The following is a 25,433-nucleotide window of genomic DNA, read 5'->3' as shown; positions in this document are numbered from 1 at the left end:
GACACTGAGAACTGAGAAGGGAGGAAAAAAAATTGGTATCATACAGAATGTATGTTGAGCATACTTGTCCGAGTCAGCTTTCGGCAGACACTGCTTCTGTTCTCTGTTTTGAGCTTCAAGAACTTGTGTGATTTGGGCAATATTTTCAAAATGACTAGTGAAAACAACAGTATAAATGCCGTTACCAGATAGTCACCCGCTTTTTCATGCTTACTTTATTCAAGGATATATTTTGCTGTTCCTTTCAAAAAAAGGAACGCTGACTTTCTTTTCAAAATGAGATAAACTGGAGTGGACTCGCCCCTGCCCTTAGGAAGGCTCAGTAACTCTTTTATTTATTTATAGTATATTTAGGCTGATGATGTGAGTTTAGAGATCTGAACTATTATAATTTGCTGACACACTAAATCGTTCGGTGATGGAGCGTTAGCATGCAACTTTAAATCATGTCAGAAGATGGTTTTCCTCTTTTAAATAATCTTTTTCTCACCACTTCGCTTGCTTACCTACTGCTGTGACCGTAAATTTCCCCCCAAAACTAGAGATAGATGTTCCTGCATTTCTGTGGGGTATTTAGAAAAGTTTTCTTTTTCCACCTCTAAGAAGGAAAAAGCTGTACTTTGAATGGAGGTTGTTAATATAGGCATATAAATACAAATTTATACATTTTTTCCCTACCTTTTTTGTTAAAGCTACTGTTGAAATTCTCCTCGTGGCTTGTTTTAACAAAGGGTGGAACTAATTTCTAGTGTGTGCATGTAGCTTTGTCAGAGTTCTGGGGTACGTGTATGTTGCAGGAGGCATGTCACAAGAGTACATTCAGAGCTCCCACTGATGTTTCCTGAATTTATTTGACTTGAAAGAATTATTCTGTTTTTTTAAGTACAACCTCAGGTAATGTTTATAATTAATACTAAAGCTGTCAACTGTTTGAGTTAGTATTAATATCTCAATGGAAGCAGATGGGATGAAGGGAGAAAAGGATGAAAGAGGGGCTGAAAGTGAGTGTTGTTGGCTTCACTTTGTGGTGTTAAATGTAGCCCCCCCCCCCCCCCCCTTTTTTTTCCTTTAATTTTTCTTGGAGTACTTGAATTTTTGTTAATTTTCTTCATCCCAGAGAAGTTTTATTTACTTTTTTTCTTCACGAAACATACTTTTCCACTGAGTTTGTTTTTAAACTATCTGCCGTGCTCATTGCAGAGCTGCATGCGTTTTAATGGAATCACGGAAGCTCAAGAAGGTTCTCTAAAGTTCAGATTTATCTATGTGCAGTGGTAAGGCGTGTGCCATTTTCTGCGAGGCAGGAAAATGTCAGGAATATTTAACATCTAACTTTTCCATTCTCAAGTCGCAAAGCGAACCCCGTAGGTGCATAGAAACCACATGTTCTGCTCTTCCATTCTGTTGGATATTTTGTGCTTAGAGAGGGTTGTGGGTTTTTTCTTAGAAGGTTGCAATTTCTTTCTGAATGATTTCTACCGTATCAAGAAATTGAATGAGCTGTATCATTCTGTAATTTAATAATTTTTCCTCGATCTCTTCTGTAACTATATTGCCTGCCTGAGGGTACCAGCAACCTTAATTTCACTGTTTTATAACCCACAACAGTTAACACTTGACCTAGGTCATTAACAGGATTATCAGCAAATTTGTTTAAGCTTTTACTGACAACCTGAATTGCTTCAATAATATTTTGACTGTGCAGACAGGAAACTTCTTGTAACCTCTCAATCTAGCATAAAATTAATTTCTTGTGAACACAGCTACCAAAAGATCAATACGGTAAATCTGCTTACAGTACTTGATTTCAAATAGTGTCTGTTTTGGTTTACAGCAAGAAGGTTCCAATCAGCGTCTATTTTCAGTCTGTATTGGATTTGGAGATGCGGTTTCATCTTTTATTCATTGATTACCATCTCAGAACTTTGTGTAACTGCGCAATTAAATGCACCATTTTGTCCGGACCGGTCTCTGTTAACGCTTAAAGTCGCTAAAGATGACTTACTGTGCCTTTGTAGCAATGACGGCTCTTGGCGTGGTTTTGAAGAATGCGGTGTTTGCACGTGGAGCAAAATGCCTGCCCAGCTTTCGCACGTAATTTTGGGGGAGGCTGGCGGTACTGGCAACTTTTTGGGACAATCTAAAGGGCTTGCATGCGGAAATGCTTTTTACAAATCTCGCCTCGCTGCATGTCAGGCGTCATTAGGTCGAGATAAGTCTTCATGTATCGCGACACAATTCCTGCTGGTGCCTCTAGCTTCCTCTTGAGTGTTTATCTGCAGAAGAAGTTACAAGTAGGTTTAGAAATCATAATGTGATACCTTTTAAAATTTAAGTTCAGAAAGCTCAAAGTCGTGGGGGTCTAAGAGGGCTGTTTTTCATGCAGCTGTGTCCTATTCAAAGCTTCTGTGCTTAATCCTGAGCTGTACAATTAGACAAATAATGAACATGTTTTAAAATTTGCACTGTGATGTTTTAAAAATCCTGTGCAACAGGGGAATTAAGTTGGGTAAATTCCTCATTTTCTGTCAACATTTTTGATAGCAGGGTGTAACACATGGAATAATTTATTTTCTTTTCTGTTTGTCATTGAAGTTTGTCTTGAATTACTGCTGATTTCAATACGGTGTATTAAAAAGAAAAATCACTACATTGTCTGTAGCAGACTTGAAGCACGTGTTTGAAATACAAAGACATCCAAATTTGACACAGCAATTAATTCTTATTGCAGTTATTTTGGATACAATGTATTTGCTACCCCATGAAGCGGTCAGGGCATAGAAATGGGTTACAACTCTTCTGTACTCTCAGCCTCAGGATATCAGGCTTCAGAGGCACTACCAGAAGGGAAAGCATTAAACAGATAACAGGCACACGAAGTTTAACAGTTGTTTACATGAAATAATTGCACATCAGGAGTGCATTCTGATTTCAACTTAAATTTTTCATTCCCATCTGGGAAGATACACAAATTAGTTTTAATTTTTTTTTTTTTATTATCTGCCAGAGTTAAGTAAATCGCTATTAGTATACTTACTTTTGATTCTGTTTGCGAACTTGCAAGTTTTCCTCTAGGAGCGTATGTAATGGCTCTTGTCCTTGTAATCCCCACTTGATGAAAGTTTAGAAATACGGATGCAGGTGTTCGTTTTCTTGTTTTCAGAGCTCTGGATTTTATCACCAGTGAGGGTCACTACAGAGCTGTTACTGAATGCAACAGTGCTGTTTGTAGGCTTTTATACAGAGCCCGAGTTAGTTTCATAAGGTACCTGTAATTCACGAAGATACTGCCGCTTTGTAGCTGCTGCCTGAGTTTTCTTTAAAACAATATATAAATAACTGGAGATATAATCATGTCCTTACTTTTGTTAAAGTTCAAAGCTCTACTCTGTGGAGCTGGTATTGAAACACACAAAGGTCATTTTGAAACCCTAAGGTACAAAATTGACTGGACTTGTCCAGAAGCGTTGGGTAAAACTTCAGAGGTGGGGCAGAGGGATCTCGCTAACCCCTCGCCTTTCTAAAAGATAATTCCAGCATCTGAACAGTTGCTTTTCTGGAGTGAAATGTAGGCATTTTAATTTTTTTTTTTAACATTTCCTTTCTTATGAAAACAAATTGTTTGATTTGCTGAAGCATTGTTGAAAATTTATGGGGAGGAAAAGAGTTACAATAAGAAATGATACAGTGAAGTGGAAGAATTTTTGTTTACAGATGCATGTGACTACTGTTAAGTGTTCTGTTTTGCCAAAAATTCACTGCAGTGGTGTAGCCCTTCATGTTTCTGTAAACACTTTAGAGCAGTAGCTTTTATATTTTTTTTATATTTAAACTGTTTTAAACAGAATCAAAACTTAAAAGAAAATAGTTGAATTCAGGAGATTAGATATGAACTCCCAGTGGTGTAATTTTGGAAACAGAACGTGGTAGTAATTTGCTGGGTTAGGATTGTATTCCCCACCGGTAGCCTTGTGCTTCTTAATTTCCTAGGCGCTTGACAAATCCTAGCACAAGTACTTATTTTGCAGTGTAAGTAGTCATTTTTGCAGTGTGAAACTGATGTAAGATTAAAATTCTGTCCCTTAGACTGAAGATCCCTTTTAAATTTCTGCAGTGAATGAATGAAAAAATAGAGAAATAAAGATAATCCTGTCTGAAAGAAATCTTGGGACGGTGACAAAAGAGTTCTAGTCTGTAAGAGTGATGGGTAGACTGAATGAAATACCAGCATGTACAGCCTTAACTTTGCAGAGATGTTATTAAACCAGGCACACTGTAAGCAGAAACTTCAGTGCCATGCTCCTGCTCCTTTTTTTTTTTTTATTAAACTACTGTATCCTGCTGTTCCAGGCAAAATATGGAGGAAAATCCCATTAATCTGCTGGAAAAATATTGATGAAAGAAGAATAGCAGACCAAATGAACTGTGGTTGAAACTCGCTAGCAATTAAGTGAACAATAAGATGAATGTAAAGGTCCAGTCAGGGCAGTTTAGAGTAATAAGGTGTGGGATGGTGCTTTCTTCTTTTTTTCTTTTTTTTTTTTTTTTTCCTCCCCTGCCTGGGTTCTCATATAATTTGTATACCTATATCTGGATGGAAAGGTTTGCATTGCATTGGTCTCTTCTTTTAAAAAATAATAATTAAAAAAACATGCTAAAGCATAGCTGCCTTACTTAAGAAGACGGTTATTAAAACCAGAACCTTTAAGTTGGTCAGTAGGAAAGGAGAGTTTTCTAGAAATCTAGAGTGAAGGGTTACTATTTAAATAACAAGTAAAACACCAAAATATGTTTTGGTCCATGGTAGGCTTCCCACAAACTGTGCAGTAACAGATAGCAATGAGTGACATTGGATGTCGTGACTTAGTTGTTGAGAAGTGAGAAGGCAGCTAGAGGGTTTTTGCTCTGTATGCTTTTTTGAGAGGCAAGGCTTTTTGAGAGATCCCTTTTGAGAGGGAGAGAGAAGGATTAAAATAAGAGCGTAGGGAGGCGGAGATGGAGTGACAGTTGGACCTGAGTCTTAGAAAAATCAGGCCAAAATCCAAACTTTCTACAATTAATGACAGTGTTAGGAACCCAGAATTCAGTGCTGACAATGATCTGAACACTGAGCAAAGCACAAATTAAGAAATTCCTTGCTTCCCTGAAAGTCTAAGCTTTGTTTACATTAGTAAGCTTCATGACTATGATTTACCATACCAGTGGTGAATTTCAACAGAGGCTGCAGTTTAGGCAGGGTAGAGGCATTTTTACCATTCTATTTAATCTTTCTGTAACAGTGCTTTCTCGGGGTGGGGGGTGGCGGGGGACAACCAAAAAAACAAAACAAAACCAAAACCCCAAACAAACAGGGAAAAAAAGCAGCAAGGTATGGCTGTCCAGCCTTAATGTTCATGACCAGGTGTGGAGAACACCCACTTAAGGCATTTACATCAAAACAGGTTCTGAGACAGTAAGGGCCTTATCCTGCAAAAACGTTTCTCCCACAGATGATTTACCTTAGAGAGCAAATGTCCCAGCAGTGGTTGAGAGTTCAGTTTTCAAGGAGAAAGTGGTTACAGCTATGGAAAATGTACTGTGCTCACCCAAACCACCTAGAGGTAACCCAACTGTAGGGAAACCTCATCGGTCCCATTTGTTCCCAGCCTACCCACCCACGCTGCCCTGCAAGTCTTTCTCTCACGCCTGTGCTTTTTCTTCTGTCTCTTCCATAAACCAACATCCAGCCCTAAAGAGTAGAAGGCAAGTCATCTTCTCTTTTCCAGACTGGGAAGGCTGCACGTCTGTTCCTTCTTACTAAACGTTGTTTACCAGAAAGGGGATGCTTTGATCCTGCAGGTGCCCGGAAAAACAGACACAGGAAAAGAATCGTATGTTTAATGGCATTGCTTTTTCCATAGTTGCTTGTGTTGATCCTGAAAGGTGGCTTAAAGCTGGACAGAGGGTGTTCAGGAAATCGAAGTGGAAGTTGTCCATGCTAACCAAGGAAAGCAGTTCTGGAGAAGCGAGAGGAACATGCTTAATTTGTGGAACATAATGGAAACCGGAGCTGTTTGTGGGAAGGTAATGAAAGTAGAGGAATAAGCAGAAGACAAGGGTCTGAAAAACTGGCTTGTGGGTAGATGGGAATAGAACAGTCATTTAGGCATTTACCTTTGCTATAAATATTTGTATTTCTCACATATGGAAATAGTGAAAAAAGATGTTAGTGGGGTTTTGGTTGCAAAGGCAGCAAATGAAGTCGGGGCAATTCCATTTTTCATATGGATAGCTCAGCACACATGTTCTGCATTAATTACCTCCATAAATTCTGTTAACCTGGCAAACAATGAAAATATCATGTTGGTGACATCACCGTATTGGAAAATAAAACTGGTTTTAGCATCTTGATTTTCTCAACATGACATCTGAGGAGATTTCTTATGCTATTGGCATTTTACTTCCCCAATTTGCACCAAGATGTTTAGTCATTTGCTCTGTGGTTTTATCTGTGGAGTAGCTGTGTAAGGACCCAAGGATTTCATAGCCCGTGCAAGCCCTTGATTTGTGGAAGTAGAGAAGAAAAGCTTGACAAAACCCTCTCAGGGTACACCAGAGTAGGTGGCTTTCCAAATTAAGTACTTCAGGATTCTCAGAAACTTTTTACAAGGCTTAATTTCTGTGTTTCAAACTTAACAAAAAGAAAAAACCAAACCAAACCCAAAAAAAACCCAAACCACAACCAAACCCAACACAACTATATTCACTTGAAAGGGTGTTTATTTTTCTGTGCCCCATGTAAAGAATTTCTGAAAAGCAACTTTTTTTTCCTGAGTTGTGGCATGCTGCCAGCTGATTCTCTTGGGGGGCTGTCACAGCCTTTTTAAGAAATAAATGGTCATTTGCTGGAGTTATGCTCTGGTCCCTGTCTCAAAAATTTCTGTCATCAAAGGACTATTGATTACTTGCTGTGATTTTTGGTGATTTCAGAACCTTGAATATGTTTGAACTGCTGTAGAGTTTGTGGGAACCTAGGAACTTTTAGTCCTGGGTGCTGGATGTGCCCAGGTGCCTCTTCTGTGACACCTTTTGGTATCTAGATTTCTAGAAACACAGCATGTCATACTAGGTTTTGAACTCTCAGTTTGCCTCAACTGAATGTGGACGTGATGTAGAAACACATTCCCCCTCCCCCCCCCCCCCCCGCTTAAGTTGCTAGAAGCCTTCCCAAGGGGATCTCTGTGACACTCAGGTAGACCCCAAATCTGTCAGATCTTAGGAGACCTCAATTCTGCAAAACCAGTGAATAATGAATATTATTTTTTTCCCAAAGGAGGAGGAGTGCAGAAGTAAATAGACTTAGTTGTTCAGTGTGCTTAAGCCCTTCTGAGAAGTGCTTTAGATCTTATTAAAATTATGTGAGTAATGTTTGCCATTGAGTTTTGGCTAGACATGGTGTATGGTGCCATTTTTTGTGCCTCAGGATTTGGGCACCCAACGGGACTTGCAAATATGACATCCTGCAAGAGACCCACTCCTGTTCTGGGCTGGTGAAAGGTAAGGAGTGGTTTGGTTTAGGAAACTGAACCTCATCCTTAGTTTCTGGTATAATTCCTCCCTGAGAAAGGTGACCTTGGTTTTGCAATTTAAACTCCCTTTTAACACTCTGCCCCCCATTTTGCATTTACGTGTTTAACATGGTGTTTCACTGATGTCAAATTTAATGGTATAGTAGTAGAGTAGAATGAGATTTGCAGGATTCAGGTTTGAATGTGAGTTCAGCTGAACAGTAATTCAGGTATCTAAGGGTTTATGCTTCTTGTAGGCAGTACTGGAAAAGGACCAATTGGAACTGTTTTAAGAAAAAAAAAAAAAGCAAAGAAGTGAAAGCGACACAGTAATTTGGAACCCATTAGGTTAATCCATTTTTAATTTTTATATCCTCTCTTAATGAAAAGAACTGGCACATATCAACTTACAGGAAATAGCCTAATAAAACTGAAACCTTATTAGGCCCCTTTGATAAACATTGCATTCCAGCCCACCAGTCATATGTTTTTGCATACTTGGAAATTGAGCTTTACGCCATTTTAACAATATCAAGAGAACTCTCATGTTTCAAACTAATAAAAAAGAAATAAAATCTGTTTTGTCTGTGTTCATCCGTGAGAATGGATGGGCGGTTGTCAACGTAACGCAGACAGGTACTCCAAGAAAAAGCAGTGTACAGATTTGTCACCTCACTCCTACAAAAAGAGCTGCTACTTCATATGTCATCATTGGTGCAGAAATGGCTTGTCTTTGTTTTCTCTTTACAGTAGCCAGAATAACTTCTGCAAGGTGCTACGGTAGGAGGTTTGAGTGTGCCGGCGCACCTATGTAGACTCGATACAGACTGACGAGAGGACAAGATGAAAACTTTACATAAGCTGCATAACCTTATCTATTGCTTGAGGTCCCCCCACAATAGGATGGGGGGAGTGGCTTTTGGTGTTACATGAACACTCCTAAGATTTCCAGCAACAAGTTTACTTGTTCTCTGCTCTGCTGTGAGAAATCAGTTCGTTTTGTCTGCTGAGGAACCGCATAGTTCTGCAGGTTTGCTCTCTGAAACCTCTCACGTGAGGCTTTTATTTTCAGACCTGATTGTCATTGTCCTCTCTGTTCAGGAGACTTAGGATAGTGTTGTCCCTTTTCCGCACGCAGGCTCCATATTAGCAAAAGGAGGAAGACTGCTGGAGAGCTTCTACTTGGCGTCGAGTGCAGGTGATGAGAGCCAGGCTGGCTGGGCTGAGGAGCACGTGGAGCTGTGGCTGCCACTTAGCATGGTCTGAGCCACCGTGAAGGGGGCACGGGAGTGCTGCTGATCCCTAGCAGTACTGAAATTCATGCTGTGCACAGCAAGCAGGGAGAGGGCTGCTATGCAGTTGCAGTCTCCCTGATCGGCTCTGGCTTTGCAGTTTACAATTTGTGCTTTTATTTATAGGCATTCCTGCATTGCTCATCGTTGTCCTGTGTTCCTTCTTTCGTGGCAGCCTTTTGAGAGAAACTTGCAGTAGGGTTCCTGCTTTGGCTGCTTCAGTATTCAGCTGTAGGAAAAACTGAGGTATCCAAGTGTGGCCTCAGATGTTCTTGGGGAGTGTGTTTGATGAGAAGAGTAAAATCTGGGAGGAAAATGAAACTCTTCCTCTTCAAAAGCTGTGGGAAACCGCCATAAAAATAGAATTTGCTAAATAATCCGAATTGATGTAGGAACCTTATATGTTCTGTAGAAGCTATAATCTATAGGGTAACTTGACACATATTGCTTGTCTTTTGTCTTTTCATCTGAGATTTGTAACACAGTCTCTTAATTTTGTAAACAGTTATTCACTGAACATTTAAATGAAAATAATGGAGGCTTGGGCTATCCAGTCTTTTGTGAAGATTCCTTTGTCAATATTGGAGCAACTGTTTCTTAATTCATACTGTTTTTCCCTTATCTCTTCATCACTTGCCTCCACCCAGGTGGAGTTATTCAGTCAGCAATTAACCACAGAGTGAACATGACAGTTGCCAAACTTGGAATGTTCTGCACAAAATCAGATTTGTACTGTACAGTATAATGGCGTAGGCAAGAAGGGTTGAAAGTGCAGACCTCACAGCGTTGTGCCTCTCGAAGGACTGTAGTCTGGCTTTGAGCTGTAGCAGAAATCTCACTGAGAAATCTCACATTTGGAAAAGCGTTGTGTAGTAAATGGGCCAAACTTTGTTGGCACTTGGGTTGAGTACGCGCTACAAAGTATGTTCTTTTGGCTGTTTTTAGGAGGCTTTACTCTGTGTAGCTTAGTGTCACTTTGCTCCTAGGGTGCCCCAGGCTGGGGGGAGACAGAGCTGTAAAAGCAGAGCTAGTAGATGGGGACCTTGCAGATCTCTTTTATGCTAAGGTCACTTTCTTCCAAGCAATAATTACATCTTCATTACAAAGTTTGAGAGGAGATGTAGGATCCTCGAGTCACAGCAGACTTGACTTTTTGTTAACGGACAACCAGCAAATCAGGCCCCAAGTCTGCTGCTTAGAACCAGACTTCACTGTTGAACACCCGTCCATGAAGAGGGTATTGCATTGGTTAGCGTTGCTTCATGGAGTGGTATCTTACCTGCTGATTTTATTTATTTATTTATTTTAGTTAGTTATTTGTTGTCCCTCCCCAAAGATTCTGTGGTCTGCCTTAGCAAATTTCAACATGATTTCAGCAACGTTAGCATGACAGCAGATCCTAGTTGGCAATTATGGTGAATGCACCAAGGTGCAACTTTGGCCTTGAATGTGCTCAGTCTGTAGGTGTTGCTTCTAGCCTCAGAATAAACAAAGGCATTGCTGCAGCTCCTTTTATTTCACTTTTGCCGCTGCTGGGGGAATGGAAAGTTGAGAAGACTCAGATCTGTACCCATAGGTGGATGAAAATCCAGGTGCAAGTCCCTTTAGCCAGGAAGAGGACACCATTCTAAAAATGTATGTCAGGGTTTGCACTGACTCCTCTCTGTCCCACCCCAAAACCAAGTTTTGGCTGACTTCCTGCCGCAAAGTATTTTCTTTGCTGCTCAGGATTATATGACACGTTTCAATTATGGGCATTTACCGTTTGTTTGTTTTTTTTGGTTGAATAGCAAATTTAATTTTCCCATTTGTTAGCATTTTTTTAATAACTAACTAGCATATTTCTAAGCTGACAGTTTGGCAAACAGGAAAACACAAAACAGCATTGGTTGCTTGTTCTTTGGGTTTTTTTTTTAACTTTTAATTGGAAATGTTAATTAGTTGAAGAAGAAATACTTAATATATTTTATCTCATTGACTGTTACTCTGTACTTTTGATGTAAAGAGTGTGATTTGGAAATGCTTTCCAGAGGTGAAGGTTTTTGCATGTTCTTCTTTAGATATTGCGAGTTGCCTCCTAGCAGGCTTTCCTCCCCCGTTCTGAGGTAGTGAGCGGGATCTTGGGTGGTTCTACCTGGCACAACATTTGTTTATTTTTTTTACTGGGGGAAGTATTTATACTGTGTTCAGTTCATTGTAGCAGTTGTTACCCCACATGTTTCTGGAAATGGTGCTGCTTTAAGGCTGTATTCCGGTATCTTGCTAGTTGTACAGTTCTTTTTCTCCCAGTGGCATGACTTACTCCTGATGAAACCTGCTGTTAGTGGGCCTTGCGGCAGGCCCTCTCCCACCACGCTCCAACTGGAAGCAGTTTCTGATAGCATGACTGTGTCAAACTCTACCCAAGCCCTCATCCATCTTCTGCCTGGTGCCGTGAAAAGGAGAGTGAGCGAGCTTTGCATTTCGTGTCCGTGTCCCTGCTCCAGTTGCTGGAAGGAGATTCATCTTTACCCCCAGGGTAGAAATGCATATTGAGAGAACTAATAATGCTTTCTCTTGCGATGCCGAATGTGGAAGGCCTGGAGAGTCGGGCAGGAGAGAGCTTCTAAAAAGAGGCCAAGTTCTGAATCAGCATTTTTCCGGTATGCTGCCATTTAGCAGAATTAGCTACGGTGTACGGTATGGTGAGCGAGGCTGTTGTACAGAAGGACCAAGTCACTGATTTTTAGAGCAGAAGTGATGGTTGCTCAGTTTCTATAGTACTGCTGTATTTTAATACCACTAAATTCTCCCTCATACTTACCACTAGTTTTAAAGGGAGTTAATTACGTGATGGGAACCAATGCAGGACACTGAGATTACTAGACAGCACCTTTTTTTTTTTTTTTTTGAAGTTGTTTAATGAGAGCTCCTCTGTGTCTCCTTAGCATAACCAGCGATCCTTTTTGAGGCATTCTGTAGGAAAGGATCATTGACAGCAGCAAAGCTTTTCAGCTAGTTTAAGAGTTACCCTTAGTAACCAGCTGGTCAACCTCAGAGATTTCTGTAAGAGTTAGCTGAATAATACTCTCACAGTTTTGCAGGAGCAGGAGATAATAGGAGTGCAAATGAGGTGGGTGAGAAATGTGTAAGCTTCAGAAAGAGCCTGGAAATCCTGATTCTCTTTCATGTGGCATGATTTGTAAAACAACCTCTTTACTCTCTTCTGGAAATCAGTAATAGTTAGAAAGGAAGAAGAGTTGTTTGCTTTATTTTTGGGACATAATATGCCAACCCTTCTGTTCCCCAATATCCCATTTAAGAACGTGAGAGCTGTGGGTAATGGGACCCTGAAGTTGGGACCATATCTGACCTGCAGTTATGACAGCTTGCACAGCCATGCTCTTTGCTGAGCCAGTTGTTCTGGAGTACCTAGTGGTTACACTTGTAAGGAGAGAAAATGTATTGCCACACAAAGTAGCTTGACCTCTTTTTTTGTTTATTTTTGTCTTTCCTTAAAGTCACAGACCTTGCACAAGACAGCGCCACAAGAGAAGTTAAACTCTCTTCTCTCCAGTTCCCTCTTTCATCTGGTGAATACGTGGCTGTATGCAATTGTAGTGCATTTAATCATCGGCTTTCATTTAACTTTAATTGTATGTGGGGACATGTTGGGGTCATGTTGATATATGCCTGCTGAGCATGATCTGACCGGATATGTCTTCATGTTACCCTTCGTGAATTGGTCAGTTCAGCTTTGTGAACCAAGTGTTGCCTTTTGTTACTCTGGAGATATATCAGGGTTGAAAGAAGTTGAAACGACCAATCAAGTGCTTGTGTAAAGCTTTACTTTGTTACTTTTCACCTAATCCTATAAATCCATGCAAAAAAACTTCAGACAATTAATATCTATTCCATTCTTTATGTATTTCATCAGTTTTAGTGTAGGGAAATGCTATTTTTTCATTCAATTTCCAGATTAGTATGTAATGTTAGGACATATAATGACAAAATTTAACATTACGCTTTCCTATTGTTCTTGTCTATGAACCATGATCTTTGCAGCCTGTAAGTTTTGTATTAATTGATTGCTCTCTACCGAGGTGTACATCTCTCTTGAAGTTACAGGAAAAGTGAGTGTCATAGAAGCTTATTTTTAGGGAGAGGAAGGTGTTTTTCTCGGGTGACTAGCTGAAAGGAAATATGTTTTGCATTTTGGATACTGTTAAGGAGCAGTATATGTTTGGTGAAAAGTATTTTTTTTCCCAAATTTTTTTATAGCACAAAAGTATTGTATGTTGGAATTTGAGTTGAATTCTAAACAGTTTCAGTACTCAGGAAGTCTACTCTGTGTTCTGCTTGCCTGTAATATAATTCTTACTAGACAAATGCTAAAGACATCCAGGCAAAGCAACAGTTATCTAGGGTGTCAGCATAACTGTGTTTTCTCTTTGGGTATTATTTCCCTCCTGTGGTCTTTTATTTCTTGGCATTTCACACACACACAAAAAAGGGAATGAGTGGTCCTTACAATCACTGAAGACTATGTGGCTAGATAGGTGAAAGAACTTAAGGTTTTCTGACCTTATTCTGCTAGATATTAAATAGTTACTTGGCATGACAAGTTTTATTCCTTCTTGCACGAAAGAAAATGGAGGAAGTTAAAGACTGTGCAGTATGAAAGCTATAAATATGTTTAGCACAAAGCTACTTTATTAATAAAGTTACAGATCTGGAGCATAGCTTTGCTTTCATTATTTGCCAGTAATGGGAACATTCATACCACTTCTTTTATGCACCTCCTTGCATTCTCTGAGTTGCATCTGACCTAGAATCCTGTTGTAGTCAGTGCGAGAACCTCCCTTCTCCCTCACATATGAGCATGGAAAAATAGTTTGCCTAGCAATGCCAGTTTGAAGGAGATGAGGAAGACAAAGAAGGTGGAACAAAGGAGAAGGCTGAAAAAATGTTAAGGTTGTAGATTTGATCTGCACTGCAACACAAGTTGCCCCATGGCTGGGGCATCCACCTGTTGTGAGCCACACATGGCTTGCACTGAATATTTAATTGCCCCCCCATGGCCCTGTCACAATGCCTGTGAGTACTTCTCATCGGCGTACCTGGTAACCTGGTAAACCTGCTCTGAGAGATAGGCAGGCAGTAGGGAGTTGGCATTACTGAGGCAGCATAGAGAGATACAGGTAGGATGCTGAATGTTGATCTGCACCTTGAGGGCATGCTCTAACTGCTGGGCTGCTTGGCAAGTCTGGCAAGGGACACTACCACCATGTTTTGATTCTACTGCCTGTTTATTTTTCCAGATGAGGCTCATGAATTTGGACTGAATTCATGAATTTCAGAGTGGCTGCAATCATGTTTTCAAGAAGCTTATTCTTAAAGAATAAATATATTACTTAAGTTTACTTCAGAGTGATTTGCCTTAGCAACTTATTACCAAGTAATTTACCTCAGAAGCACCACCATGCATTGCAGATGCACAACAAACATATCTGTCTTATCCCAGGAGATCCATAGTCTGTGGGAATTTTAGTCATGAAAGCAAGAAGTGCACTTTTTTCCTTTTGAATTTTTATTAGTATTTCCCTTTTATAGTTGCAAACCTTGCTTCAGAATAATCTGCCTAGGGCCCCATGCACTTAATAAAGGGCTTTTTTTGTGTAGGTGATTGAGAATTTATTGATTAATTCAGAGATAAGAAATATATAATGTTGGATTATGTTCTTTGAGATTAGGAAAGATATTTTGTTTACTGATATAGGTAAAAATTCAAATACTGTCATTTTCTTTTAAAGGGGTGTATAACTTCAGGGGGAGACATTTTTCCTCATGTGGATGGCAGAGCAGCTTGTTCATGGTAGAATAGCACTGCATATATACACATACACAACAGAAATGGGTGTGCACACAAATGTAGTCATCATGTATGTTTATGGTTATAACATGTGCACAGTATTAAAAACAAGACCCTCTTTTTCGCTACTGTCTCCCCTCCCATACTTCCCAATCACAGGAGAAAAATGCCTTCATAGCTCTATTTTGTAAGTGTTGTCCAAAATTGAGCAGCAATTAAAAGGACAATGATGAAATAATACAAATAGCCTAACTTAGCAGATTCATAGATCATTTCCCTCTTTTTTTCCTTTCCTAGTCCTATTCTTTTATCTTCTCTGAGCACCAATAGCCAGACCATCTGGTTCTGGGAGCAGTGACAACCCTTCAGGCTTACAAATAGAAGCTGAAGCTGTTCAGACCTCTACAGTGGGCACCTCTAATAGATCCATCAGTCTCAGATGTTAAAATTCCCTTGCATGTGTTTTCTCATTGTCAGTACTTTCCATGTTGAAGGGGAGAGAAAAAAAAAAAAAGGGGTGGGGGGCAATGAAAGTAGGTCCAGATTGCAGGTAATAAATATTGAAGGTGCACAGATTGGTGCAGTTGCAAACAGCATTGCCATGTTTTGTACTACACTTCATTGGTTTGTATTTATATGGAGGCTATTTTTTTAATGATACTTTGTATCAATTCACCTGTTCTTCTTCATGTTAATAAATATATGGTTAGTTGGGGTACTGTGTGGTTAAGCACTTGGAGACTTTATGGCCAGGATTAGGAGCAAAATTTATTTTTGTGCTTGTAAGAAACAAATAAGCACATACCGAAGAAGAATATGCTTTAATTTTTATATATTTATTTTAAGTACCTGTCTTGTTTTAAAATGTGTATAAAACCACTGTGATTTGATTGACTGAAAAAATGTCTGTATTGGACTGTTAACAAATAAAATCTTTCTCCTTGCTCTGAAAATTGTTGCATGCCCCTAAAAAAAAAAAAAAAAGATAACAGCAAGATTAGCAATGAATTGATGGCCTTCTTCAAAAGTAGGTTTGTCTGAACTTATAACATTGTAAATAATTACTTTTGCATCTGATGTGTTACACATGACATTTAGGAAACACTTCACTACTACAAGACAATTTGAGAACAAATTGGATCAGAAGGAAGAAAGAAATGCAGGAAAGACTTTAATCAGCATTCATTATTTATTCCTGTATTCTGAGAAAATTATATATGCCAAACACAGGCCTTTAATCAAATAATGATTAAAATATTCAGATCTCACCCATGTAGTTAGATGCATTGACCCAAATTTCAGGCGTCCAAGGGGAAAACGCTGTAGTTTGTACAGCTGATAGAAGCGCTCTGTTCCCACCCCCTGCTGTAATTAATTTGGCCAGTGATCCACTGTTTGTTTTTTTGTCACTTTTTTTGTTTTGAAAAGTTCCCCCGTCTGCTGTTCATACCGTGTCTTAAGATAAACAAGAGAATCCTTTTCATTTGTCTGTCTTTTTCTCCTTTGTAGCTAACTGCCAGGCCACCTGAACAAATCAACTGCTTCACAAGGTCCCCAAATAAACACATCTTTTGGTACGGGTAACTGAGGTTAACTGGACAGAGGCAAATGAAACTCATTCCTCTCCATTTTGTCTTCTTTTGTAGTTAATCTGCTGGATTCAAAAACAATTCAAGGGGAGCTGGGCTGGATCTCCTACCCATCACATGGGGTGAGTTCACTAGACTGTGAAATGGAAAAGTGCTGCTACAGACCAATGTGCTATTTAACCATTGTTTCCTCTTCAGAGGACACTGTGCAATACTGCTGGTTCTCTGGAGCTTCAAAAATAATCTGCTCTAATCTTGCAATATATGGCTTATATAGATATGGTGCCTTCTCTTTAGAGCACACGCTACACTGCATGTAATCCCCAGGAAGAACTCACTCTTATTGGAGAAAATGAAAGCAAGAGGTGCATTGAGCAAAAAATAATAATAAAAAAAGCGCCTTTAGGTACTGTTCCTTCTTCTATCGCAATGTGTATTTCTAAAAGATATCATGGGACTGTTGCATAGTATTACTAATTTATTCAGATGGAAATCGTGGAAGGTGAAAAATGTGTGGACATAAGCGGGTGATGTAAGTACTTGTTTGATAACGTTTGTGCTGAATTGTTCAAGTATTGTTACGTATGAGTTAAAATGTCATTAAAGACATGTCCAAATAATGTTCTTGAGGGTTGTTTTTTTTTTTTATTTAGCTTGTATCCAGATCTAATGAAACTAGGTGTTGTATTTGGAGAAGTGCAGCCTTCAAAGCATTTGTGCTTTTGAACTTGAAAACTCCATCATTTTTACATAGCGTTTGCCACCAGTCTCTTTTTAAAATTTTTTGATGAGTTGATATCAGTGCAGAGCCATCCAGTGGTGCTGATATCTGGTCATTTCCCAACTTCTTGTCTTTGTGGAATGTGTGTGTGTAGGAACAACTCATTACACTCTTACATTGCGTAGTGCAGATACACAAGCAGACTCATGCGTTCCTGTATTCTGTCCCCTGAACAATAAAAAAACCTACTTGGCAGGTTGAAGCCCTGGTGTCTGGAGCTTTCCTCACCCTCAGAGAAGGTTGTGCCTTCAAGTCTTTGCTCGGAGACCTGTGGCTTCTTCTCTTGTTGTCCTGTGACTTGTGCCTCCCCTCATGGTGCTTTGTTTCCTTCCTCTGTGGCAGTCTTAGTTTGGTTTCCTATCTTTAGGATGACAACTTGTAGAAGTTTTCATGAGTCTCTCTACCTGCCTGTGTCTTCTACCTTATAAGTAAACCTCTGCCAGAGGGTCGTGCCATTTCTAAGTCCTTGGGAAATGTTGTCTCTAGTCTTGATACAGACGAGTTGTTGCTAGCTAAGAGTGCGTTCACTGTCCTTTTTCCAAACCAACTGTGTTTTGCATTCTCGGTGTTGGCAGGTGTTTGCTCATTGGTTTGTTTGTAGGATCATGGCCATCTGCTTTTTGATGCTTCTGCAGCTTTGGGCAAGCTGTTACTTCACCTTTTTCACTTTTGCAGGGATTAGTGGTAACAGTACTCTTGCATCTCTGCTGTATGGGATTCAGTTGTTAATATTTAAGTAGTGCCTTCTTGCTATTAAGTGTTATGCAGGTGTTTAGCAGTATTTAAGGATTAAGGCTTGGTTTATTTTTTGAGTTTATACGTGGATCTCTCTCTGTGTCTCTGAACAAATTGTTCCATTCTCATGAGGAGGAAGTGGGAAGAGGGTTCATGTTTCTTTCTAGTGGCTGTTCCTGCTGACTTTTCCCAATAAGAAACCTCTATAAACAGGATGTCCAAGAGGGAACTCTCCAGCAATTTCTATCTCATCAGGTTTTTTGGTCTCCACTTGCATTTTTTTTTTTTTTCGTTTGTTTCTCTCCCAGCTGCCCTGCCCTCCTCTGCTTTACTCTTCTGCTCTGTTCATCTCCGTGCAGCTGTGCAGATCTACAGCTCTGCTCCCTGCAGCTGTGCCTCTCTTGCCTTGGATGCCTAAAGCAGTTGGTAGGGAATGATACAGGGTATCTTGGGGGCTATAAGAAAAACAGATGTGCTACATTACCCCACCAAAAAGGGCCCCCAGATCTCTCAAAGCAATTTTATTAGCTTCTGCAAGTTTTTGTCAGGTAAATCCAGCACAATTTTCTTGTGTGTGTCTCTGCGTGCTGTTCCTATTTACTGTAATATCCATGAATCTTGAAGCCAAAGTAAATCATGAAATTGTACTGATGTTCTTACAAGTTAATGAAATTCTTAGTTAAAAATTGCATGGTAGTAAATTAATGTAGATCATGTACTGTGAGTGTTTTTGTAAGAGAACCGAGACTCAACTGTAGCCTTCAAAATACTGTGAAATTTTAAGCTTGCATATTGAGATATTAATGTAAAGTATGGGAATAGTAACATCTATTCTATCTGAATTGGCATTTTGCTGTAAAATGATGACAACTTGAACATCATGTGAAAGAGACGTCTTCTTTTTACAGCCCTTTATTTATAGTCAATTAATTAAACCTGGTAAATATGGCTGCATCTGTCTCTGAGCTAACTAAAATATGAACTTAAACTTTAGTGGAAAAACATTATAATAAAGATGTCACATCATATTGAAAGATTGCTAATAGCATAGTGGTGATTTACAAGGTAAAGCTAATAGAGCTACACTTGAGGCTGTGATTTACGAATGAGAATATTGGTGTTGTGCCAGTTCTTCTCCAGCATGCAGCAGTGGTCTCATCTGAAGCCATAAATGTCAGTATACTGAAGCTGGTGACTTACAGAATTTTTAAAAACAATTTAGCCAGAATGTTTAATAAACCTCTTACTAGGTTAATAATTCTATCTTATCGATACAAGATATTGATTGATTTCTGGCAAAATGGCCCAAATTGATTGGTTGTTGTTTTCAGCGTTCAATGGTTCTTTTTTATTCTTTTAAGTCTGCCTCGACTCGGGCATATATAATAACAGCTTTCAAGAAATTCCTGAATATTCATGCTAAGATTTATAGTTCATTTGTATTCAGAGATTTCTGTGTCCCACATAAGAACACTCTAATGGCAGTGTTTTAGACCATGGTTAATAATATCACCCTGTAAGAATGTGATCTCTCCTTGAACCATCCCACACAACCACAGTCTTGGCATCAGTAACACTGATCTGGTCAAGCTCATTAAAATCCCTTAAGGACAAAACATCGGCCCCTCTAGATAGCAAGGCAGCGGAATTAAAAAAATATAATGGCGGGCTTTGCTGATGCCCGAGCATGATTGGCAGCAGCCACAAGGCCTGTATCCTGTACTACCATCTCCAGCACCTGCCTAGGCAACCTTTTTGTAATGCCAATCAGTCAAATACCGGTTTCGTTTCTATAGGTTTCATTAAAGGGGAAAGAAAGAAGAGCTACTTAGTCTGCGCAGAGTATATTATTGATATGCTGATTAAGCATAACGCAAGTGATCATTAACTGCAATTCATGTAAATTACAGCAGCACAGATGTGGGGGTTGGGAGGATAAAAAAAGCAAGTCACTTTAATAATACACAATAGAAATGTGATGGATAATTCATACAGGACAAAAAGAGTACAGTCTAAATCCTGCTCTGCATATTCATGCGAGTAGTTGTATTGGTTTCAGCTTTTTTTTTAGTAAGAAAGATGTTTCTAATTTGACTCTAGCTCTGTTGTCTTTGGGAATTTTGAAAAAAAAAAAAAAAATTTGTGACAAAATCACAGTACGTTGTTCTGCAGTCACCCAACTTGTGACTTGATCTTTATATGTTTATTACTCATATTTACGGACTTAAAATTTTGGGGCACTTTTTTTAACGTAGTTAATAGGAAAGTAAAAGAGAAATCATGCTTGTCTTGTTTTGTTTGTAGCTGGAGAAGAGAATGCTCTGGCATTTATTATCGTCATGTAATAGATAATTGTAAAAACAAACAAACAAAACCAAAACAATCAAACAAAACTAAACCAAAACAAAAACCCCAAAACCGCAAACAAAAAAAAAAACCAAACAGAAAACCCACCCCCAGCCTGTTCTGTACATGACCATAGTTAGTAAATTGCAGGAAAAATTTTAAAAGACTGGTTAGGAAATAAAGATATTGTCTTTGATCGTGACAGAATTTTTCTAGGTTCCCAGGTTTCTTCAGAACCATCTGACTTCTTTGAGAGCTGGCCGCGCCTAGTACCTTAAACTTTTGGGCATGTACTTCAGCTGCTGACTGCACACTGAAGTGCTTTGAAAACCTGGTGTGAATAACTTTGCTTTTTCTTAGCGGTCACTGTCGTGATGGTCTGGACAAAGCAAGTCGATCATCTCAGTAGTGGAAGTAAGTGGTTTGTAAGTATTAGGGGAGAGAAGGATAACAGTTGTGCTTCTGTTGTAGTTTGTGTTGAGCTAGGAAGGCTGCAGCATGCGTGACTGAGATTAATGAGGATTTTTCCATCCACTGAAATTGGGTTAGAATCCAAAAATCCAAGTGAAAATGAGGAAAATGCATCCCTTCTTATATTTCAAAAGCCTGAAAGTAGTTTGCCACATTAGACTGTATTACTGCCTACCCATGACAGCGGCAGTCTCCCCGGCTGCATTTGTTCTGGTTTCAATAGCTGGCTAATGTGTGGCACTGTAAAAACTTTTTGCCATTTTTTGGTGGGATATCATGGACATAGTGACTGAAGAAGACTCTGACTAAATAAGCGTTTGGATATCACTTCTGACTGGTTGAAGGTAGAGGAGAGCTTGTGCAGTTACATTTTGCCTGGGATTAAGGTGCACTCAAATAAGCTGCATTCAGGAACTGGTTATTCAGGCCACTGGGAACGGAAAGTTTCTCTGTTTATATGGAAGATGTTTTCAAGATTAATAAGACTTTCCATGAGCAGTGGAAATAATGAGGTTTGTTTTCCTGCAGCTTTGTATCTTGTGGTTAATCGTGTCCTGTGATTGAAGGTTTTTTCGTAGTAGGTCCTTAATGCCAGCGGGTTTCCTGGTGTCACGCTTCAGCCTTCCCCTCAGCTGGGCACACAGAAAGTTTCTCATCTGTACACGTGGCTCTTATTTTCACACCACTGCAGAACCTTAGGACAGCTGAGCTATCAAAAAACCTTGAAACTGGCCAACAAATACAGAAGTTTATGAAGCAACCTAATTTTAGTTTTCTTTTGATACCGATCGACATCTTCGCATGTATTCATTTTTTATCTGGGACACCAAATTTACCTTGTCAGCTTCTAATTGATTCTGTATTTGAAGCAGGGCGTATTACCAAAATCACTGGGTGGTTGTGAAAATGAGTTTCAAATTAAAACAGAGGAGGTCAAACAATTGATATGAGAGAAAAGATTGGAACTGAAAGGTATCTGTGTAAGATAACAAATTAAGTACCTTCTTCCAAAATGAAAACAGGCACATTGAACTATTATATACTTTCTTTTTCCTATTCATTAGCAGTGGAATTTCCTTAGTACTTCTTAAAACAATGCTTTCTGTTAAAACCAAGATTTATCTATGTTTTGCCTGAGCTCTGGTCTCCTTACAATGTTATACTTCCTACCGTCACCCTGCCTTTCACAACTTTTATATCAGGTCTGAAATGCAAGCAGACTATTTTGGCGATTGAAAGTCAAACTAACCGCTTGGGATTCTATTTTTGTGAACCATAGACTTTGTTTCATTTTACACTGAATGGCTGATTGAGAAAGTAGGGTTTTTTTTGTTAATATATTCTTCCCTTCCCCCCCCCCCCCCCCCCCAATGTTTGCTTTTAGGGTGCATTGAAAATATATTGGTTTCATTTAATTCTCCTTTTTTCAAAATAATGAAAGAGATGGTGTTAAAAACTAAGAGCACTCTTACTATAGCTTTCTTAAGTTTTTCCCTTCACCTTCAATTTTCTGTAATCAAGCATGTGCTATTTCTTGTTTTTAGACTTCTTGTTTTCTTCCTACTAGAATAAAAATATTTGAATTTATTACGGTGAAGTGGATGATTTTGCTTTGGAGAGGGACACTTAAGACTCTGCCTCTTTGGAACTAGAATTTCTTCCGTCACATTCAGAGCCTTGAATCAGAACGCAGTGGTGGTTCCTTCAGTCCAGGGATGCTTCTTTTACACAAAATCTGAACATGATGAAAAATAAATTTATTTGTACTCTACTTTTTTTTCCCCTTTCCGATAGGTGTTACTTTTAATAATAGAAAGCTATGAGATATGCCAGATGATTAATTTTATGACTATTGTTAAACTGATGACAGCATTGTTTAGTACTGCTTTCTGAATATATCATAAAAGTTTTGTTGATGTCTTCAGAAGCAGCGTGCGAGTAGTCAAGGGTTGAATGTACTTGTGGTATATTTAGCTGGCTTTGACTCGTGTTTCATCTGTGCACTATCTTCAGCTGCTTGCATTAAGCGTGCATTTAAAATAGACGTTTAAATCAGAAACATTAGGTGGAGTTGACTAAACAAATGGGGAGAATGATTTGAAAAAATAATTGAGATCATGCATATTACTTCAGCGTTATATTTGGTTTTTCATAAATATATAACAAGACTGTCTCTTGTTATGAATTGTTACCAGAAAGAAATGTCGTCTTAAAATGTGCAGCCCTGTGATATTCTTTAGATACGTTGTTTTGATAATTGTAGTCTGTACTGCATTCATTTGAAAAATTCAGTAGGATCAAAACAGTACTGTGTTTTGGTATGTTTTAAAAGCAGCTTTTAACATGACATAAAGTAAAAAGCGTGCTAAGTTTCTGTTCCATGATCACCATTAAGGGTGGGACAAAGCCTTTTGTTCCCTTTTTTTTTTTGAAACTAGCATTTTTACCATGTTACTTCAAATTATGAGGTTTCTATTAAAAAAAAAAAGCTAAAGGTACAATAAGTGCAATGTCCGTCTACCATTTTTTATAATGAGAAATACGGGACCCCCCCTTATTTCATTAGCCTCATCAGTCATTTTACTTACTGGTAATGGGTTGCTGAAGGTTGGGAATCAGTTTTCTGTGGTTTCAAATAAAAAAAAAAATATAGAGCAAGTTTTGGCTTCTATTCCAAGAGTTAAATAAAGATCTTATTTAGAGGGAATTGCAGATACTTCAGCTTCCAATTTTTCTTTTTAACTTTCAAAGCTTAGAAACGACATCATTTTGCTCATGGGCAGAATTTTATTTCTGTCAGCATAAACACAGGCCGTTTGTGAGAAGTTCTCTCAAATGGCCTGATCACCATGAGATATTTTTTCCCTTTGTAAGGAAATGCTTACTTTTAGAATTTTATTAATTTTCTTTTGTGCTGAATTTATTTGCATAAACCAGAATAGAGCAAAGTAAATACAGTAACTGTCATGAAATGCAACATTATTTATCACAGGGGCACGCTACAGTTGATTTTAAGAATGTTTTTATAACATCAAGACCGCAAGAAGAGTAACTACAGTCTCCAGTTAAAAATGTCCATAAATGTTTTGGCCTGATAGCTTTGCTGTGGTTCTGCATTATTTTTACGGTCTGAAGAGTTTTGGTAGGTAATTTATTCTGGATATATATTTTTTCTTCACCGCCCCCCCCCCCCTTCTGAAAATATTCAGTGTGAAAGATAGTATAGAGTAGTATTTTCTACAATTTAAAATTGTTCTTTTAAAAAGTATTGGAAAGTAGGTGTATAAGTGCACTGACGTCTTGCTGGCTCTTGGGCTGAAACAGCCAGGCTGGGAACGCAGTAGTTCATAGGCAGGAGACTCACGTGTTGCTCAGTTTTCCCCCCAGTCTTTCAAAGGTGTTTGTGAAAGCAGCCTGAGGATTCTGTTAATTAGTTTCCTACTTTCGCCCACTTTAACTGCTCCAGAGTGATTTCCCCAGGCTTTCCTTATTAGCCTTTCGAAAACACGAACAAGTGGGGAGAAGCAGCCCGCTCCCCGCGGGGAGCGGCCGGCCGGCCGAGCGCTCTCCGCTCCCCCCGGTGGCGGTGGGGCTGCAGCCCACGCCGGGCTTGGTCCCGCGGCCGGGGGGAGCGAGCCGCAGCCGGGGGGGACGCGGCACACCTGGGGCAAGGCCCTGCGGGGCCCCTTCCCTTCTTCCGTCTTTCCCTATCAGAGCCTGCGGGCCGTTGCCGCCGAACGGCCGCGCGAGCCGTGGCCGTTGGAGCGGCGGTCCCGCGCAGGGCCGACCGTTAGGCGGGCCTCCCCTCAGCAGGACCGTTCGGCAGCCCTGGGGCCGCCATGGCATCAGGCGGCAGGCTTCCCCGGGGGCGAGGGCGCCCGTGAGGGCCGGAGCGCCGCGGGGGCTCGGTCAGGCGCGGCTGTGCCCGGCCGAGAGGTGTGTTTGAGGAGGAGCGCCTCTGACCCGCCTCGCCGCTCCCCTCACAGCCCCGCCGGGCGGTCGCCGCCGAGCCCGCTCCCCCGGCGCCGGGAGAGGGGCAGAGCGGGGCGGGCGGCTCGGCAGGTGGCGCTGGTCCTTCAGCACCGCCGCCGGCTGGGCTGGGCTGGGCTGGGGCGGACTCTTCCTGCTGGCGGCCCTCGCCACCCCCGGGCAACTGCGGGGCCGGGGCTAACGGTTAGGCTTGCCACGTCCTTCTTAGGCAGCTGCTGTGGTTCCCTTTAGGCATGCCGTTCTGCTCCAGAGCATAGCAAGCGGCCGATCGTTCGGTTCTTTGTGTACTAGATTTGGTTTGGAGCAGAAGGTGTTATGGTGAAACGCCTGTTTCACGCTTGTGTTCTGCTTTTAATCGGTGTTTGAGTTCCATGAAGGATATGCTGGGGTTACGGGTGCTTTGCACTGTGTGTAGGTACTATCTTATACATAACATGGAGATGAAATCTCCGAGTTTTACTCCATGACGTTTGGTCCTTGCATTTGTGTGTTAGTTTTCAGTGCCTAACTGCTGTTCCTTGATGTCTCTTGGACCAGACCTTTATTTCCAGCTGTTGGATTTTCAGAGGCTCCAAAGGGTAATTAAGGCATGTAGAATGATTGCTCGTCGTCTGTTAGCACGTGTACGTAGGGAGAGTGCTGTGCTGCGATGTGGTTTGTGTGCTGTTACCTTAGATAAGTAGGGGCAGTCAACACCATCCTTCCTCAGGGGGCTGACAATTTATTTTAGTAAGACTCCAGGGAACAAAATTAGAATCACTCTATGTTCTTGTTCTTAACCAAAATAAAAACCTAAACCAAAAAAGAATATCTTTAATCTGCAGGGCAGTT

At 40.1% G+C, this 25,433-nt stretch overlaps 1 protein-coding gene across 2 annotated transcripts in view; it reads left to right on the top strand.

Annotated features, from left to right (window-relative positions):
- EPHA3 (EPH receptor A3) overlaps positions 1–25,433 on the top strand; it is a 229,837-nt gene that overhangs the window by 2,141 nt on the left and 202,263 nt on the right. For both annotated transcript variants that reach the window (XM_075103532.1, XM_075103522.1), the window contains exon 2: positions 16,337–16,401. In XM_075103532.1, coding sequence (XP_074959633.1) covers positions 16,337–16,401 — 65 coding nt within the window. The remainder of the gene's footprint in view (positions 1–16,336; positions 16,402–25,433) is intronic.

The sequence above is a fragment of the Phalacrocorax aristotelis genome, chromosome 1 (genome assembly GCF_949628215.1).
Source record: "Phalacrocorax aristotelis chromosome 1, bGulAri2.1, whole genome shotgun sequence".
Classification (NCBI taxonomy): Eukaryota; Metazoa; Chordata; class Aves; order Suliformes; family Phalacrocoracidae; genus Phalacrocorax; species Phalacrocorax aristotelis.
This window is presented reverse-complemented; position numbering and strand designations above follow the sequence as displayed.